At 32.6% G+C, this 18,306-nt stretch overlaps 2 protein-coding genes and 1 pseudogene across 2 annotated transcripts in view; all 3 read left to right on the top strand.

Annotated features, from left to right (window-relative positions):
• Positions 1 to 9,913, top strand: part of LOC108335759 (DNA gyrase subunit A, chloroplastic/mitochondrial) — a 34,888-nt gene extending 24,975 nt beyond the window's left edge. The window contains exons 21-27 of the mRNA XM_017571896.2: positions 933 to 1,097; positions 1,205 to 1,306; positions 1,814 to 1,950; positions 3,128 to 3,248; positions 3,338 to 3,392; positions 3,524 to 3,623; positions 9,409 to 9,913. Coding sequence (XP_017427385.1) covers positions 933 to 1,097; positions 1,205 to 1,306; positions 1,814 to 1,950; positions 3,128 to 3,248; positions 3,338 to 3,392; positions 3,524 to 3,623; positions 9,409 to 9,517 — 789 coding nt within the window. The 3' untranslated portion in view covers positions 9,518 to 9,913. The remainder of the gene's footprint in view (positions 1 to 932; positions 1,098 to 1,204; positions 1,307 to 1,813; positions 1,951 to 3,127; positions 3,249 to 3,337; positions 3,393 to 3,523; positions 3,624 to 9,408) is intronic.
• Positions 9,914 to 13,662: 3,749 nt separating this feature from the next.
• LOC108335577 (heavy metal-associated isoprenylated plant protein 20) lies at positions 13,663 to 15,884 on the top strand. The gene is made up of 3 exons (XM_017571611.2): positions 13,663 to 13,830; positions 13,913 to 13,988; positions 15,465 to 15,884. The coding sequence occupies exons 1-3, from the start codon at positions 13,756 to 13,758 to the stop codon at positions 15,752 to 15,754; spliced, it is 441 nt and encodes a 146-aa protein (XP_017427100.1). The 5' UTR covers positions 13,663 to 13,755; the 3' UTR covers positions 15,755 to 15,884.
• A 953-nt stretch (positions 15,885 to 16,837) lies between these two features.
• On the top strand, positions 16,838 to 17,371 carry LOC108335412 (histone H4-like; annotated as a pseudogene).
• Positions 17,372 to 18,306: the final 935 nt, after the last annotated feature.

Consider the following 18,306-nt stretch of genomic DNA (forward strand, 5'->3'; position numbering starts at 1 on the left):
GAGATAACTTTTTCTTAGGTATGGGTGACGACTTAGAATTCAGAGAAAATGCAATAGGACGGTATAAAAAGGGAAAAGTTAATTCTTATTTTCTCAATGATCAGGGAGTACAAATTGGAATTTCTAGTGTCTAGGTTGTGACAAGAGTTACTAATACCTGTGTCAGTAATTTAACAGCAAACTAAGATGTAATAAAAGCAAAGTTAACCAACTATCGAAAGATGCAGAACTGCCTCTGTTCATTACTACTGTAATAGAGACAGTGGAATGGAAAAAGAAATCGGCATTTGGATAAAAGATGGAAGTTTGTGCTGGTGGAAGCTCGTGCCAGAAGCTTGAAAAACTGCATGATCTAGTGAAGGATTTGTCCCATTATAGGTTATTACTAAGAAAGTAAAAGTTAAATGAAACTCAACATTATAAAATTGACTTAGTAATGAGAGGTTTGCACCTTATATATATATATATATATATATATATTATGCTTTGGCTACATTTCTATATTTGATTTGAGATTTCCAATGCACCTCATCATGTCAAGGACTAGATATCTCAAGTGTGGAGCTAGGGAAGAAGAACCTGATAACATAGACCTAATAAATTTTACTAGGACAGAGTATGAATGACACTGGAAACATTTTAAGAAAATAGAATTTAAGCTTAACTCAAATCCACAAAGTAATCTTAGTAATATTCTAATTTGGATACATTTCTAGCTGATGTGAGATCTCTGAAAATTATATTGTAAGAGACTAGTTTCACTACCTTCTAGTCACGTGAAAAATACTCTAATCATTTTATAATTTGGGTTTGGTATCTATTAAAAATATTTTATATTTTTATATATAGAATTCACCAGTACCTATGGATTTTAAATTTTAAAAGAAATTGCAAAATAACAAATTATCTTCTGTTTGTTTTGTGTGATCCAGATTTTATCTTTATCTGATGGTGAAAGAATAACATCCATTATTCCTGTGAGTGAGTTTGTGGAGGATCAGTTTTTGCTGATGCTAACAATGCAAGGCTATATCAAGAGGGTATCCTTGAATTTGTTTTCATCCATCAGGTCTACCGGAATCATTGCTATTCAGTTGGTTTGTTCCCTTGTTTGAATTTCCTCTGTTTACATTACTACATTGTTAAGTTTCTCTGTTAACATCTTTTCCTGAGTGTTATTGATGCATACTGTTTAAATTTAAAGGTTCCCGGTGATGAGCTGAAATGGGTCCGTCTTTGCACAAATGATGACTTTGTGGCCATGGCTTCACACGGTGGAATGGTCATGCTGTGCCAATGCAGTAAGGCAAGTTGCTGACAGTTTCTATTTCTATTTCTGTAGTTAATGTTCAAATTCTGTAAACATAGAAATACAAGTGACTTACAACTCAACTAAATATGGAAATAAATTAATTAAAAAAATAAAAGCATTGAACTTTACTGCTTTGAAGTGATATCTTTCTACTTTTGTTTAGAATTTTTTGACGGGTTAATCCTGAACCTCATGCGATTAATGTTTTTTATAATTTACTTACTGGTTGTTAGCTAATTGATTTTGACTATAGTATAAATAGTAATGAAGTGTGATACAATGTGTGAGAAGTAAATTTTCAAATTCAGCACCATAATATTTTGTTGTCTTGCTTTTCTCCTCTGCTTCTGTGTGTGTTCAATATATGTTATAACTAGTGATATCAAGAGGTATCTTGCTTTCCACTAGCTTGAGCAGGACAGAGACTGTCTAAGAAATTAATTATGATCTTGAGAGCACTTCATGATCCCAACCATGTTCTCGACTTTTACTACCTTGCAGATCCGCACACTAAGTAGAAATACACGGGGTTCACTTGCAATGAGACTCAAAAACGGGGATAGTATGGCCAGTGTGGACATTATACCAGCGGCCATGTGGAACAACTTGGAAACTTTATCAAAATATCCTGATAACAGGTAGTAGTGATATAATCCTGAATACTGAATCTGTTGTTTTGATAGCTGTCAGTATTAAGTCTCAATTTATTTTTCTTTCATGTCTGGTGTTAGATTTAATCTGAATGAGAACAATCTCATAGGATTGTGTAATTCTATATGAATCATGTTCTTACCAGCTTATAACTACATGTTTCCTTGATGAAAACATTTAGCATTGAACGAATAAAATAATAGATTAAGCTTTGTCATGTGTTTTATGACTGCATCCTGTCTTTTCTGAAATTTGTATCAGTAATAATGAGAAGCGTCCAAACACTTGCTGAACCACCCTCAAAAGCTAGCTATTAAGTGAGAACCAAACTCATGTACACCACCATGCATCCCATGCTACTTGATGTAGGACTTTTTTTTCTGACACGGTAAAAGCAGCTTGTTAGCATACTATAGTTGACGTAGTTGACTTGTCTTAAGTCAGATTGTTTGTCCAGAAGTGAGATTATTTTCTTTTCTTTATATGTACAGCTGTAAGTTTCTGTTAGTAGAAATACCTATCTTGTTCATACTTCAAACTGTTTAGAAAGTAAGAAACAATTTCTATTATTCATACTCTCTCCATTCTCTTGTTCGAGTTCTCTAAGATGTTATCAGAGCCTTATTCAGCTTACAAACTAAGGACTTGTTAGGGACTTAATGCGAATAATGCAAATATTGACGGGCTTAACCACTGGAGAAAAGGTTTCATGAAAGTTAAAACCATGAAAGTCAAAACCATGAACTTGGTTGGAGATGCTCTTAGGCACCCTATGATACCCATGTCTCCTCTATGACCATATTATATTTTTAATGTTAATGACTAATGCCCTCCAATTTGAGTTCCTAGTAGATTTAAGCATTTTTAAATTGTTGAGAAATTTCGTCGGCTTGATTAGGCCTCTTGTATTTCTTTATTGAGCAATTTGAGATCTATTTCTTTATTTTTTGTCCTTTATTAAGATATTTTTATCTAAATTGGGAAGCTATAAGCTATAATTAAAAGTATTGTATATACGTTTATTCTTTCTTTAGCTCTAGAACATGACTCCAGATTAATGGACGAGAAGTCTTTTGACATTGTGATGAGTATTTTCCTTTTGAAGGCATTATGTGAGCAGTTTATGAGATATGTCCTTATTATATTCATTTACTAAATTCCCAGTGGAAAGGGCCAGAAAGGCCCGTGGTTGTTGTTCGTGTCTGAGAATGGTCATGGAAAGCGTGTCCCTTTGAGCAGTTTCAGGGTATCATCTTTGAATCGTGTTGGTTTGGTTGGATACAAGGTATTTTTTATATTAGAAAATTCCTTCTTTTGGCAATAATAGATGTTCTTCTTTTATTTAAATGTTGGCATTCCATCCTGTGTATTCAGTTTTCCGCAGAGGATCGCCTTGCTGCTGTTTTTGTGGTAGGATTCTCACAAGCAGGTATTGTCTAAATGCTATGATTAGTTAAGTAACTTCAGTTACTGGTCTTATAGTTACCAGTATTAATTTTTCTACGGATATTAAATTTTTAGTTATTATGAGTTGTAATATATCATCATTATCTCTAACAGAGGATGGTGAAAGTGATGAACAAGTGGTTCTTGTAAGCCAGAGTGGTACAGTCAACAGAATTAAGGTTCGCGATATTTCAGTACAGTCTCGATTTGCAAGGTAAAACTGAATTGCGTCCTGTATGCATAGTTGCTACTTATTTATTCATTCCATGATTTTGTTTTAGTGCATAGTATAAGAACCTAAGTTTAATCTTCTATGGATATTGTTAGAATAATTACATCTATGTATTGTCATTAAGTCTAAGGTGTAGTGTGCTAAACAATTGATTAGTTGTATCTAGTTCTGCACCTAGATGTCTAGTGTAGTTCCTTAGTCTTCCATGTACTCTTGTATCAATTTTTCGTTATAAATAAAAGATTGAGAGGGATCTCTCAAGCCCTCCAAAATATATTTCTCTATTTTTAATCTTAAGTTGGAATAAGAGCAATATTTATTGCTTACTTGTTGTCACAATATAGTCTCATAGTCTTGGAAGTCCCACATCGACTAGAGATAAGATCAATTTATAGTATATAAATACGTGTAAACCTCACCTTACAAATCAATTTTGTAGGGTGGTGTTAAGTTTAAAGTCCATTTGTTAGTTCTATTGTTCAACCTGTTATCTGGCCGTTATTGAACGACCAATTAATGCTTAGTCCCACGCTCAAGATATATATATATATATATATATATATATATATATATATATATATATATCTTTGCAGTAATGGGGTGTGTTGAAAGTTCCATATTTCACAAATCCCTAAAGCCATGGCTATAAATTCTGCCAGTGCACTTGACTTAGTCACAATTTTTTTTTCTTGCTTTAGCAAGTGACTAAATTTTCTTGCATCAGAATCTTTTATCTTCTATAGAACCTGCATAGTCAGTGTCTGGGTAGGCTTTTAAGATCATCTCATCATTGTTTGTAAGTAGAGAACTCCTTTTTCATGAGTTCCTCAAGTTCTGTAGAATGCGATAAACAACTTTGAGATGAATCTCCTTTAGATTATGCATGAACTGACTTACATCCCTACAACATAGGCAATGTTGGGCCTAGTATGAGACAAGTGGATCAATTCCCTTACCAGCCAATGATAAGGTTGCCTATCCACAACCACATCTTCAATTGATTCACTATGTTAGTGATTTTGTTCAATAGTTGTCTACTATTTTGCATCCTAATTTACCAGTTTCAACCAATAATCTAGTAGATATTTTTGTTGAGAGATGAAAAAACAATGGGAATGAGCCAACTATATCATCTACATAATCAATAAAAACTTAGTGAAAATATATGGTTTTGCACTCGAGTGACACCAAATTGTTAATGATTTGTGAAGATAACATAGAAGAAGAAATACCAATCCAGAAGATTCCCGTTTAGCAACAAATTTGGAAGGTTGCTCCATATAAATCTATTCTTACAAATTGTCGTTGGGAATACATTGTTGACATCTAGTGGATAAAATGACCATTGTTGAAGAGCCATCTCGGCTATACTTCAGATTAAAACAGAAAAACATATTTCTAGAGGGCTTAAGAGATCACTCTCACTATGTTTCTTACTTTTCCATGAAATAATGTTTCCTCCAAGGAAAACACAATATTCAGTAGTAGATCGTTTGTTAATAGGAAAATATGTCCATTTTGCATCATAGTATCCATAGACCTGAATTCTTCATTTATCTTCATATAACAACCCTTGCCCAGAAGTCTTTTTGACGTTCCTTAGAATGCGAATGATAGCATACCAATGGCCAACACATGGAGCCTACATGAACTGACTAACCACTCAAACTGCAGAAGATAGATTTAGCCTTGTAATAGTGAGATAAATCAGTTTTCCAACCAGCCTCCTATATCTCTCTAGATTGGAGAATAACTGACCTTCTGTCTGTTTCTTGTAAAATATCAAGAGGCTACTTCCTTTGGGAGATTACAACTCCATCTTTTGACTGAGTTACTTCAATGCCTAAGAAGTATTTAAGGCTTCCAAGATCCTTGGTTTGAAAATGTCTACACAAGTACTCCTTCAGTTGAGATATTTCAGTAGTATCATTTCCTATAATGACTATATTATCAACATATATTATTAAGTAAACACATTTCCCGAGAGATGTATGATATTAAAAGACCGAATGATCTCTTTCACTATGTTTTAGCTCAAAGTTTTGAACAATGGAGCTGAATTTTTCAAACCAAGCACATGGTGATAACTTGAGGTCGTATAGAGATCGATGCAATTTGGAAACCATACCAGACTCTCCTTGAGCAATAAACCCAGGAGGTAGGTTGCTTCAGATAAACTTCTTCCTCAAGATCTTCGTGGACGAAGACATTTTTGATATCTAATTGATGAAGTGGCCAGTGACAAATTGTTGTCATTGCAAAGACGAATGGTAGTCATCTTGGCCATAGGAGAGAAAATGTCACAATAATCAAGGCCATAAACTTGAGTATACCCTTTTATAACTAACAGGACTTTGAGCCGATCAATTTCATCATCAGAGTTGACTTTAATTGCATACATCCCCATCAGAAACCAACGACCTTTTTGCCCAGGAGAAGGGGCACGAACTCCCAAGTATTACTATGGTCAAGAGCATGCATTTGTGCAATCATGCCTTGCCATCCTGGAAGATCAAGTGCTTCTTTCACATTTTTGGGTATAACCGCCAAAGACACTGAGGATAAAAGAGAATAATAGGAGGGTGAGAATGTGTGATAGCTATGAAAATTATAAATGGGATGAGGGTTTTGAGTGGAACAAGTACCTTTTCTGAGAGCAATGGGCCAACCTAACAAGCCGTGGTAGGAAGTGACGAGGAATCTCTTAAGCCCTCTAGAAATATATTTTTTTGTTTTTGATCTTAACTTAGCTGTGGTAGTTTCAACCTTAGAGATATTGATTGTGTTTGAAGGAAAACCATGCAAGGAGTAGTAGTTTTCTTGGGTGTGACCCATGTTTTACAGTATGTGCACTGCAAACACCCTCGACCTCCACGTCCTCCTCCTTTAGTGCCACATCCTCCTCTTCCTCCTGTGGCAACCATGATAGACAGTTCCACTGGTTCATGGGCTTCCTGAGACTTATGCATCGGGACACGAAGAAGGTGTGTGGTTAAGGTTTCCATGGAAGTGACTTAAAGACTGGTCAGAATTAATCTTTGATATGATTAAAGTCTGGATGTAAAGTACAAAGGATCATCACCATATAATATTTGTAGAGCTTCTTCTTGATGTCCTTTGAAGATTTGACTTCCAAGAACATTCTTAGCTCTTTCACAGCTCCTTGGGCTCCTCAGTAATAAAGGAAACCATATCATGGTCTGCCATTTTGAGACATACAAGCTTGTTTACCGTATCATAGACATGTTGAATATAGTTAGCATAGATGTTGAGCTTTCTTCCAAAAAGAGTGACATGTTTTGAACGCTCTAAGAGATATCAGAAGTCGTGGTTTCACGAATTGCGACAATAGGGCACACATTTGGTTCCATTATTCAACTTTTTCAACAGGTACTTGGCTTCCATCTTGCTCAAGGTGGTCATAATGTTCTTGGCCAAGGATTCACTTTTCAGCGATAGTAGACTAAGATAGATAAATTTTCCCATTTAGCTCTTCGGAAGTAATTGAGGGACTTTCGGAGAATGAAAGAACACTTCCAAAAAGAGGTGATGGGAAACCGCAACATCATGGAGAGACGAACCAGATCTGGTGGTTGTCGGATGAAACTGTGACAAGGGACGACGACGAAACAATAGAGAACAATGGTTGATAATGTTGGACGATTACAAACTCTAGTGGACAGCTGCAAATAGAGGTAATGAAAATACAAGAGTACATTGAGAGATTCTTCTTACTATCTTCTATTTGTAATGAAAATACAAGAGTACATGGAATATTAAGGGACTACACTAGACACCTAAGTGCAAAACTAGGTACGATTAATAAATGATCTAGCAAACTACACCGTCCTTAGACTTAATGATGATACATAGATGTCTTTATTTTAACAGTTATAAATAAACTAACAAAAGTCATCCTTGTCTTTGGAGAAAAAACATATGGACGGGTCAAGTGCACTAGTGATATAAGAGAGGTCAGAAGAGACGGTAATGAAAAAAGTCATGGATGAACAGGAGAGTGAAATCCTAAAAACTATGGAGAATAATATTGGACAACTATGGATAACCACGAAATATCAGTTAAGATAACTTTGACAAAGGAGATTACCATCATGGACAACGACTTGCCATGGCCGAAAGTGACAACATAAGACAGACTTGGTTGTCATCAACAACAGATGATGGCCTATAGTGGTGGACAACAATAGATTGCAGGGGTTAGATTGCCATCGATAATGGATGAGGCCTATAGTGGCAGGCAACAATAGACTACAGGGACAAGATTAGACCATATAGAACCAGACTCCCCCTCATGGCGAACGACAGAAGTTACGACATGCCGATGACAAACAATGAAGGTGGAAGATCTGACTTTTAAAAAAAATGGTCTCCTTGATTCATGAAAGCATGTAGAAACAGACCCCACACGGGGAATGACGCTGGACAGAGGCAACCGACAACAAACAACATATCTGACTCTTCAAAAGAATGGTCTCCTTTGTGCGTGCTATTTCTCCTCTCCTTATCCATTTACTTGGCCTTTAAAACTTTGTTTATGGTAGAAATTTGCATATGTTTATTAATATTCAATTTTTTATTAATGTAATCTTAATTTAAAAAATAATGTTCGTATTTACGTGTTGTATTCCTGTGTTGCATCGTGTGTATGGGCGTCATAACTTGCAGAATTTCATCATGACCCAAGAAACGAGGGATTTAGCTAACCCTACAATTATGTTGACAGATAAGCAAACTCAATAACACAAGACAAAGAAGTATAAATGTTACAACTAAACCCCTATGATAATCCTCATGTTTTTTTCTACCCATAACAACTCTCCTAGAGTTCTTACTCGCTCATAAAAACCTAGTTTCATACAAGAACTTATATAAATTCCTTTTAACCAAGAAAAATCCTTTTAACCAAGAACTTCCCTTTCTATTTGAGACAAAAACTCATGATTGTCACGTAGAGTTCAATATGACCTCGTTGACCATGTTGTTTGGACAAGTGTACCTGGGTAGCATAACAGCGCTTCATACTAGAGGACATGTTTAATAATGTTAGAGATCACACATTGATTAAAGATATGATCAAACAGTATATAAGTAAATATAAATCTTATTTTATAAGTCAATTTTGTAAGATTGAGATAGAATTAAAGTTCACTTTCTTTGATGATACCTCTATTCTAAAGGTTTGTTAGGCTTATCGGGCAACCTGATATTGGACTGTCTACAAATATTTGGTTCTATGTTCTGAAATGTCAATTTTTCAATGCAAAAAATGTGTTCAAGATTTTACATTAACTAGAGATATAACTAAATTATAGTGGCATTAAGAATGTGCCTACAGATAACACACCTACAACCCACACACCATCATACCTCCTAGGCACCGACACACACTAATCACTACTTATATAAATTCTTCCTATAGTACACCTTAACCTGTTCCCTCTCTATTGGTCTAACATATCTTGTGTTGATCGTTTGACAAATGTTTTAAATTAATGTATCTGTTGTAGCAAGGAGCTTATTAGACTGTCTTTTGTAATTTCTACAAAACAGGTGTTATATTCATTGGACCTATTCTAGATGCTAAGTTGTGAAATTAATGGCAATGTCGATAAATTGAATCCTTCTGTTGACATATCTCCCATAGCAGGATCTTTATAGCACTAGAGTGCCCTTATTTTTCTTTTACATCAGGGTTGGAATTTAATATGTACTGAGGTCATGCTAATATGAGAATTTATTATGACAGGGGAGTTATTTTGATGCGACTTGATCATGCTGGAAAGATTCAGTCTGCTTCATTGATCTCAGCAACGGATTGTGAACCTGAGGAAGTTCGTGCTACTGCTCAAGGCTAGTAGTAGAAGAACCTCCATATCTAAAAGAGCTTACCTTGTTCATTTGCCTTTGTTAAATGCTGTTGCTTGATCCTTGAATCTCTGTGCTTGGGTATGATCTCTATTGAAATCGTCCTAGTTTTTCTCCCTGCTCCGTTTATATTTTGTATCGGGGGTGCTTTTGAAAGATGGATGGGAGGTCTGTAGTTTATTCTTGATGCGTCTTGTAAATTATAGTAGGAAGGCAACTGAAAATCATGGACGAGGCGAAAGGCCACATTTTAATCAGCTCTACATTTTTGTAACAGCTACATCATTAGGAAAAGGTTAACCATTATTTCATAGGTTTGAGTCTTCACTGTGATTGAGAATTATCTTTCCACATCAATTTTGCAATGTTATGTGAACTTGTTCTTAGACTATGTAGAAGAAGCCTTAGATTTTATTATTGAAACAGATTTAATATGGCAATATCGTGTAAAAAACGATGATAGACAAAATTGAGCTTTATGCATGGATTGAGAAGGAAAGAGCAATGCATTTGTCCCCAAGATATCTACTGTATGGGCAGACTCTTTCCATCATCACCTATTATTGTAATAATGAAGATAACAATCTTCATGATGTTCATTACAATTCCAATTAGATTGGTACCTAATTAATATTAATTATCTATTGTACGTGTTATCAATAACAAAACAATACCAGTGGGGAATTGGTTGCAGCATATATTAACATCAAAAACAGATGGACATGAACTAATAGTTGAATCTCTCCAATGATAATATTTTAAAATACTTTCATGCTCAGCTTAAAGTCAAATGCTTCAATGAAAGTAATAGAAATTTATATAATCATATAAATAAATGAATTGAAGGAAAATGTGAAAACATAGAAGGGAATGAAGAAAATGTGATTAATAATATTACATTATTGTTAATTTCATACTTAAGTGGCAGAAATATAATGCCTAATTATAAAAATAATAATATAAATATTATGTGTTAGTTCAAGGGTGTAACGATTTTGAGCAAAAATACAAACACATAAGTGCGAAACACAACAATCATTGATTGTTGTTAATATTAAGACAAACATATTACTCATGATTAGACATTGTTTAAATATGAGAATTTTTCCAAACACACCGATGGTTTGGAGGATAATAAAAAATAATGTTTTGGTTATCTATCAAAATTACAGTGTGTATATATTGCTCAAATATGTATGATTGGACGTAAGTCTTAGGTGCGGTATGAAGAAGAGTCCATCTAATACAAATATTAGAGGCTAGCCAACAATGCAAGGAAGATAAACACAAATCATATTAAAACTTTGGACTCAAGATGCAAAGATCATACGAAAGCTTACAAATGCTCTGGACACAAGATGCATACATTACACTTGGATTATTTCCAAAAATCTCCCCTCAACTCTTTCATATGGTATATTTTTCCTCAAGTATATGGTGGCATTTACTTATACTATTGTTGTGGTAGGTATGGGTTATTATGCTTCTGTTTTTGTTGCTATCATAATGATCTAAATTGGTCACCAAGATAAATAATTGGGTTTTGAAACCATTGATGAAAATTTTTGTGGTTTTTGAAAGCATTAAATATGTTTTTGGTCCCATAACTTTTAGTTGAAATTGAAATTAGTCTCTCTAAAATTTTGGACCAATTTAGTCTTCCATCTTTAGAACTGTGTGTACTTAGTTATTTTAACTAAATTTTATTAGGTTTATTTGATGTTTCAAATAAGTTTATTAGATAACATTGAAGTATAAATGTGTTAAACAATATAAATAATTCAAATGCTATCATGAAACGTGTTTGAAACTCAAATAAACATAACAAAATTTTATACATTTGTGACATCTTTCTTTTCCATATCTAAAATTTTCTTTCAAAACGTCTTGAATATCTAATTTGCATGATGGCTTATTAATAAAATTGTGCCTTTTAAAAATTTCTCTTTTTTATAAAATGATTTTATAGAAAAAATCAATTCTTTTAAAATAAAAACAACAAAGATAAAGAGTGTAAGAAAAGAGAAAGTTGTACGAATACTTTTATACAATTTCGGTCAAAAGACCCTATGCCTAATTGTTAGTTTCTCTAAAAAGGGATTAATTAGTCACTAAAAAAAAATCGTAACTTACAATCATAAATAGCATATCAAATGTTAGAAAACATCTCTCTTGAAAACCTAAGAGATAAACCACACCTCCTTTGACACACAAAGAGTGAACAACACCTCCTTTACACACAAAGGATGAACAACTTTTCTAGCCAAAATAACAACTCTCAATCATTTAACACACACTCATTGAAAGTTATTGCTCTACCCACATTAGGTTTTTCAAAGCCTCTTTGCACAAACACAGTGTATTCTTTTGCAGCACAACACTAAATCTCTAAATGATAAGTTATCTTTGAAGTTACATTTATCCATATATATATATATATATATATATATATATATATATACTCTTATTTTGAAAATTAGGTTAAAAAACTAAAGAGTCTTTTTACAACTGTCATTGATAATTAATTATCATTGATAGTCGATTATTCTAAAAACTATTACAAAAATTATTTTGTTGTTGTGATATTCAATTACCAGCCGTGATAATCTATTATTCCATAGGTTTTTATGAATAATAAAACTTTTCCTAAATGCACTTTTGCTTATGTTTTGCCTATTGACTCTTGGTCTACAAATTTAAATAAAAACACATATTACAATACTTCAACAGCTAAATTCTTAAGTTTTCAATGTATCTCTTGAATCCAAGCATTATTTATATCTTCAACATTATTCCATGAGTCATCATCATCAAACTCTTTATTGAAATAAAATGTCAATCTTCTTTTTTTTGTTAACAAATCCCAAAATTCTCAAGAAGATATCAAGATTATATAAGATAAATAAAAAGATAAATTATTCCTTATAACATCATGTGTTACAACCAACAAACCTATAAAAGATTGAATTATAAATAATGATTGTATAAACCATATGATTCATGATCGAGAACTTTCTAAGGAGTTCAACAAATCATATATTTCCCACAAGAATTTTTTCATAGTCTATATTTTCATAAAAAATAACATGAATAAATTATTCAATAGTTAAAGTTCTCTCACTAAAAACTGTATATACTTTATTATATGATACGTAATCTATGAATGTAGTTTGTAAACCTTCATAGATTTACCTAATTTATTCTTAAAATTATTTAAAATAAAGTATTTGAAGTTAAACACTCTTTTTTTTGAATGAAAATGTTTAAATTAAACTTTTCATATTACACCAAAACGAGATCAAGGTTGCTGCTCATAGTATACATAACAATAATGTTGTGTCTTTAATATTTTAATATTTATTTTATTTTATACAGTTTGAATAAACAATATGTTATAATTTTTACAATTTTAATTTACGCATATTTTTAGATAAATTATATAAACAATGTATAAAATGTAGAAAGTTAGAAAAAGAAATGAATTTGCACAATTTCGTATACCTTTGAAAAAGTTTCTATTTAAATACTAGTTCTAAATAAAACAAGTTCTGAAAAAATAACAACCAGATAATCAATTTTCTTAACGCAAACCTTTAACCTTAATTTTTACATATTACACTCCAAATACAATGTATACACAGTTCTTAAAAATCTTCTGAAGGCCAACAAATGAATCCAAGACATATACGAGTTCAATACAAATAATTATATATAGAGAGATATGATAAAAGTCGAATTTTAATTATCTCACTGAAAGTATTCAAGATTTTGAGTTCTAGTTCGAATAATTTGAGCTGGTGTTGAATAAATATTAAAAAAGAAATCCAGTAATCTATTTTGTTTAAAAAATTTAATTAACTAAATTTAAAAACATGCAAAGTTGTTAGTTGATTTTTTTATTTTTTTTTTAAAACTGAAGAAAAATATCTCTGAAGACCAAGTACCAAAACTATTAAGTCAAGTCAACCCTTTTACAATAATACATAAAATAAGATGTTTCCCAGTAATTCAGAAGCTGCTGATGTGAGATCCTAGTTCATATCAATACATTGATGCCCAAGTAACAATAAATTACTAACAAATGTTATATATATAAATATGTGTAATGGTTGAGTAAATCATAACCAAGCACATCTTGAAGAACATAAACAATTAAAAGTTTCATATCTAAGTTCTCTCTTTCCAAGAAACAAACATTTTTCTTGGCTTAGTTTGCTACTTTACAGAAATGGGGTTTCGACATAATCTTAGAGAATTTTTGTCTGCTTGTGGCAAACCAAAGGAGAAACGTGTTCCCAAAAAGGTTTTTAACTTGTTTCATTTTACATACACATATATCTTGCTGTTTCATTTCTTCTCTCTTATGAAGAATTTGGTTTTTATAGACAGTTAATATCAGGGTGAAAATGGACTGTAAAGGTTGTGTTAGAAAGGTTAAACATGCAGTGGAGAAGTTAAAAGGTTAGCATCTCTTCATTATCTCTTTATTATTATTCTGTTGTCTATTAGCATTTCCACTGTCAGATATGTTTCTTTTGCTGCTGTATTTCAGAAACTTTGTTTATGAATTGAACAAGTTATAAATTTAACTGAATCAAGTATCTTTTGAGACAAAATATCTTATCTATCGTGTGTTTAGGGTTTAGGTTAAATTGCATATTAATTACACGAAGGTAGCAGAACCATTAGATTCATTGTTTCTTTTTTCTCTTAAAGAATATGGTAATAATCAAACTTTTTTTCACAAGCTAAAGAAATATACAATAAAGGTACCACAAGTACCAAAGTACAAACAATGATCTTGGATATACCCAAAAGTTAAAATATGGTAATAATCATATTATTTTAAGAATATGGTAATAATAAAAGCATTAAGCAATAAATATTTTGAGATCAATAGTTTGGTAAAAACAAATTTCTCTTCTTCCAACTCATTAAACTATAAATCTTGTACATGATGCTTAACTATTCTCTCTCTCTATATATATGTCAAAGTCAAATACATTAATATATCTTACCTTGTTATAACATTCACTACTAATGCAAGTTATAACCTGCTTTGTCATTAAGCATTTTACCTTATATATATATACTAATTATTAGAGGTGGTAGGTACGAAGTTGCTTGAGATGATTTTTTTTCTCTCATTTTTATGTATTCAAAAGTCAAACACTATATTGATCTTCTTCTATGCAACTTCCCATGGATCATTATCTGAGTTTTAGTTTATGGGAATATAGCCAAATTGAAAATCAAAGATGTAATAATAGAAGGATCAAATAACTAAAGTCATCTTTAGGAAAATCTATGATATTGAAGTTTCATCCAATCTAAGGACAACACAACTCTCTAATTTATAAAGTTAAAATAATAGACACCAACCAAAGAAGAAGAAAAAAAGAAAGAAATAAAAAATAAAGAAACATGTGTGTGGCTTTATATGTCCCCAAACTGATCTGTATATTATTGTTCTTGAGTTTGAATTTTTTAGATCAAAAAAACATAACTAAAAGAAGAAACCTCTCTAAGTTAAATTAACTTGATTTCCAGTAATAATGGAAATGATTATGTATTATAGAAAAACTTCATGTAGAATTAAATTGGGTGTACTAGGAAGTTCAAATTGTCTACTACGTTTTTGGTGCTAATTCTTTGTTGGGTTTTATAGATACTATTTTAAAACATATTAAAAACTATTTTATTATACATGTATCATTTTATTAAAGGTTCAACAGATAATCAGTATACCAACAATAATCAATGTACCAATATCAATATAATCATTACTAAAAGTTCAACAGAAAATCTAAATTAACGTCTTATAACATTGGAAAAGAACTAGTGTCACTAAAATGTAGCATTTTACTATTTATCATTCATAAAAAATAAAGTGTTAATTAAATTATACCTATGTAATGAGAAAAAGAATTGTTTCAGGAGTGGAATCCTTTGATGTGAACCAAAAGCTACAGAGGGTAAGTGTGACAGGTTATGTGGATGCAAAAGAGGTTCTAGAAGCAGTGAGGAGAACAGGCAAGACTGCAGACAATTGGCCATTTGTTCCCTACAATTTACCGGCATTTCCTTATGTGCAAGGGGCATATGACGTCAAGGCACCCTCTGGTTTCGTCAGAAATGTCCCTAACAATGCTGACCCTAAGTCCCCAGAGATGAAGCTTATGAGGCTCTTTGATGATGAAAACCCAGATCATTGTTCTATCATGTAAACAAATTCTTCATCATAATGTCAGTTACTTTCTCTTTTCTTTTTGTATATGTCCCTTATGTTTCATAAACAGAAAAAGAAAAAATTATTTCAAGTATCAACTTTTCTGGATCAAGATATGTCTTACTTTCAAGTGTTATGGGATTGATTTTGTGATAGTTAGGAGCGAATAACGAAAAGATTACGAGTTCAACTCTACGTTAAGAGAAAAATTGTAATTTTTAGTAAGTAGATTAAGAGAAAATTAAATATTTCTCAAACTACAACGAAAATTGAAGTGTATCTAATGCAATATGCAATTGATAATATACTATTAAAAAAAATACTTTTTGTACTTATTATTTATATTAATTATAAGGTTTAAGGTTGGTCCTTATTTTCGTTTAAAATTTCAAATAGGTTTCTCTTTCTTTCGGCGTCTCAATTGGGTCTTTATTTTTGAAAAATTAAAACAAACACATCCCTACCATTAAATTGGGCCTAACGGTGTTATTGTTAAGTTGATATGGCATTGTCATCTTGATTTTTAAATGACGTGGAATTCGTTATATTCTCACATGTCTTTTTTATTTATTTTTTTTTCAAAAGAAATTGGCAACCACCATGGCATTGCCGTCATCTCCTCCGCGCTGCCACCCTCTTTGTCACACACACATAAATCACAAAGCAGAGAAATTCTCGCGCAGTTCATCTCTCATTTTGCGATTTGAAGGCATAGAGATGGCTCTCTGATGGCTCTGTGGTTTTTTTTATTTGTAGGGTTTCCATGGAGGCTTCAATGGTGTTTGGGTGGCGGCATGGTTGTTGTTGCGGCATGGTGACCATGGAGGCTCGCGACTGACAGTGAGGTCGATGGTGGCGTTTCGCGAACTAGGGTTTATCACGATTGGGGTTTAGGATGAGCTCTTTCTGATTTTGTGGTTTGCAGCTTTGAGCTTGGCGAAGGTGATGGAGGTGTGCAGTGGTGATGCGTTGAAGAAGACAAGGATCCCAAGGATTTGTAGTACACGAATCGCAAATATGAATCGTCGATCAATTCTCCATCCAATGACAAATCATTCGAAATCTTAAATCAAAACAAAACCCTAAATTTTCTAGTTCGATTGAAATCCTTCTCTAGAGTCCCGTTCTAGTTCCAATTCAGACTAGCAGAAAACCCTAAATCCTCAAAGTAGATCTCTTTGAGCGCAAAAACTGTTGAGAAAATGTCTGGTCGTGGTAAGGGAGGAAAGGGATTGGCAAGGGAAGTGCGAAGAGGCACAAGAAAGTTCTTCGGGACAACATTTAGGTAATGACGAAACCGGTGATTCGGTGATTGGCGAGAAGAGGTGGTGAGAAGAGGATCAACGGTTTGATCTATGAAGAGACCAGATGAGTGCTGAAGATATTCCTAGAGAATGTGATTCGTGACGCTGTGACCTATACCGAGCACGCTACGAGGAAGATTGTTACGGCCATGGACGTGGTGTATGCGCTGAAGAGACAGGGAAGGACTCTCTATGGTTTTGGAGGCTGATCCAATGCTTTGCTGATTTCCTTTTCTTTGAAATTGTGTTGTAACATAGGTGTTACTTACTCTCTTGAAATCCTTGTGTTGTTCTTTTAAATTGTTGAAGATGAAATTACTGAAGATGATGATGTTGTAAAGAAGGATCCCAATTTTTTTCTCAATTTTTTAATCTTAAAATTACCCAAATCCACGTCCTTTAGCCACGTCAATTAAAAATATAGTCCAACGTGCCACGTCAAGTATACATTAACGTCGTTAGGTCCAATTTAACGGTAAGGGTCTAATTGATGCAATTTTCACAAAATAAGGACCCAATTGAGACGCCGAAAAAGAAGGGGACCTATTTAAAATTCTTGACGAAAATAAGAACCTATCAAAACATTAAACCTAATTATAATCCATCATATATAACAAATGGCGTAGTGACATAAGTGTAAATAAGATATCACTTTTTAAACCAGTTGTAGTTATAATATGTATAGAAAGTGGATGTAATGACATTTTTGTAAATAATTGGTATAGAAAGTGAATAAGTGGTATTTTTGTAATGAATAAGAAAACTTTCTATATCGGTCCAATTAAAACCGATATAGAAAGAAATTTTTTATTATTTTATTTATAAACACAAGGTTACACTCAAACCCTTCAACTTTTGAAATCCTTATGACATAATTCTAAGATTCTCACTATCAGCGCACAACCACCGTGCATCACCATGCAACATCGTGAAGTAGCACCTCTAACAACACGGTCCCATTTTACTTTCTATACCAGTTTTGAAACCAGTATAAAAAATTAATACTTTCTATACTTTATACTTATATACCCGTCATAAAACCGATATATAAAATAATTTTTAACTTATATAAAAAGGATTTTATACACTAGTGATAACTATTGTAAGAGTTGAAAGTAAAAGCAAACGTGATTTAGTACGTAAAATATAACTTTAATATACTTTTCTTAACTTTATTTCTCAATTTTTAATGACATAATAAATAACCTAACTCTTTTATTTTCCTAAAACATGCATGTGCATATGT

The sequence above is a fragment of the Vigna angularis genome, chromosome 10, assembly GCF_016808095.1.
Source record: "Vigna angularis cultivar LongXiaoDou No.4 chromosome 10, ASM1680809v1, whole genome shotgun sequence".
Classification (NCBI taxonomy): Eukaryota; Viridiplantae; Streptophyta; class Magnoliopsida; order Fabales; family Fabaceae; genus Vigna; species Vigna angularis.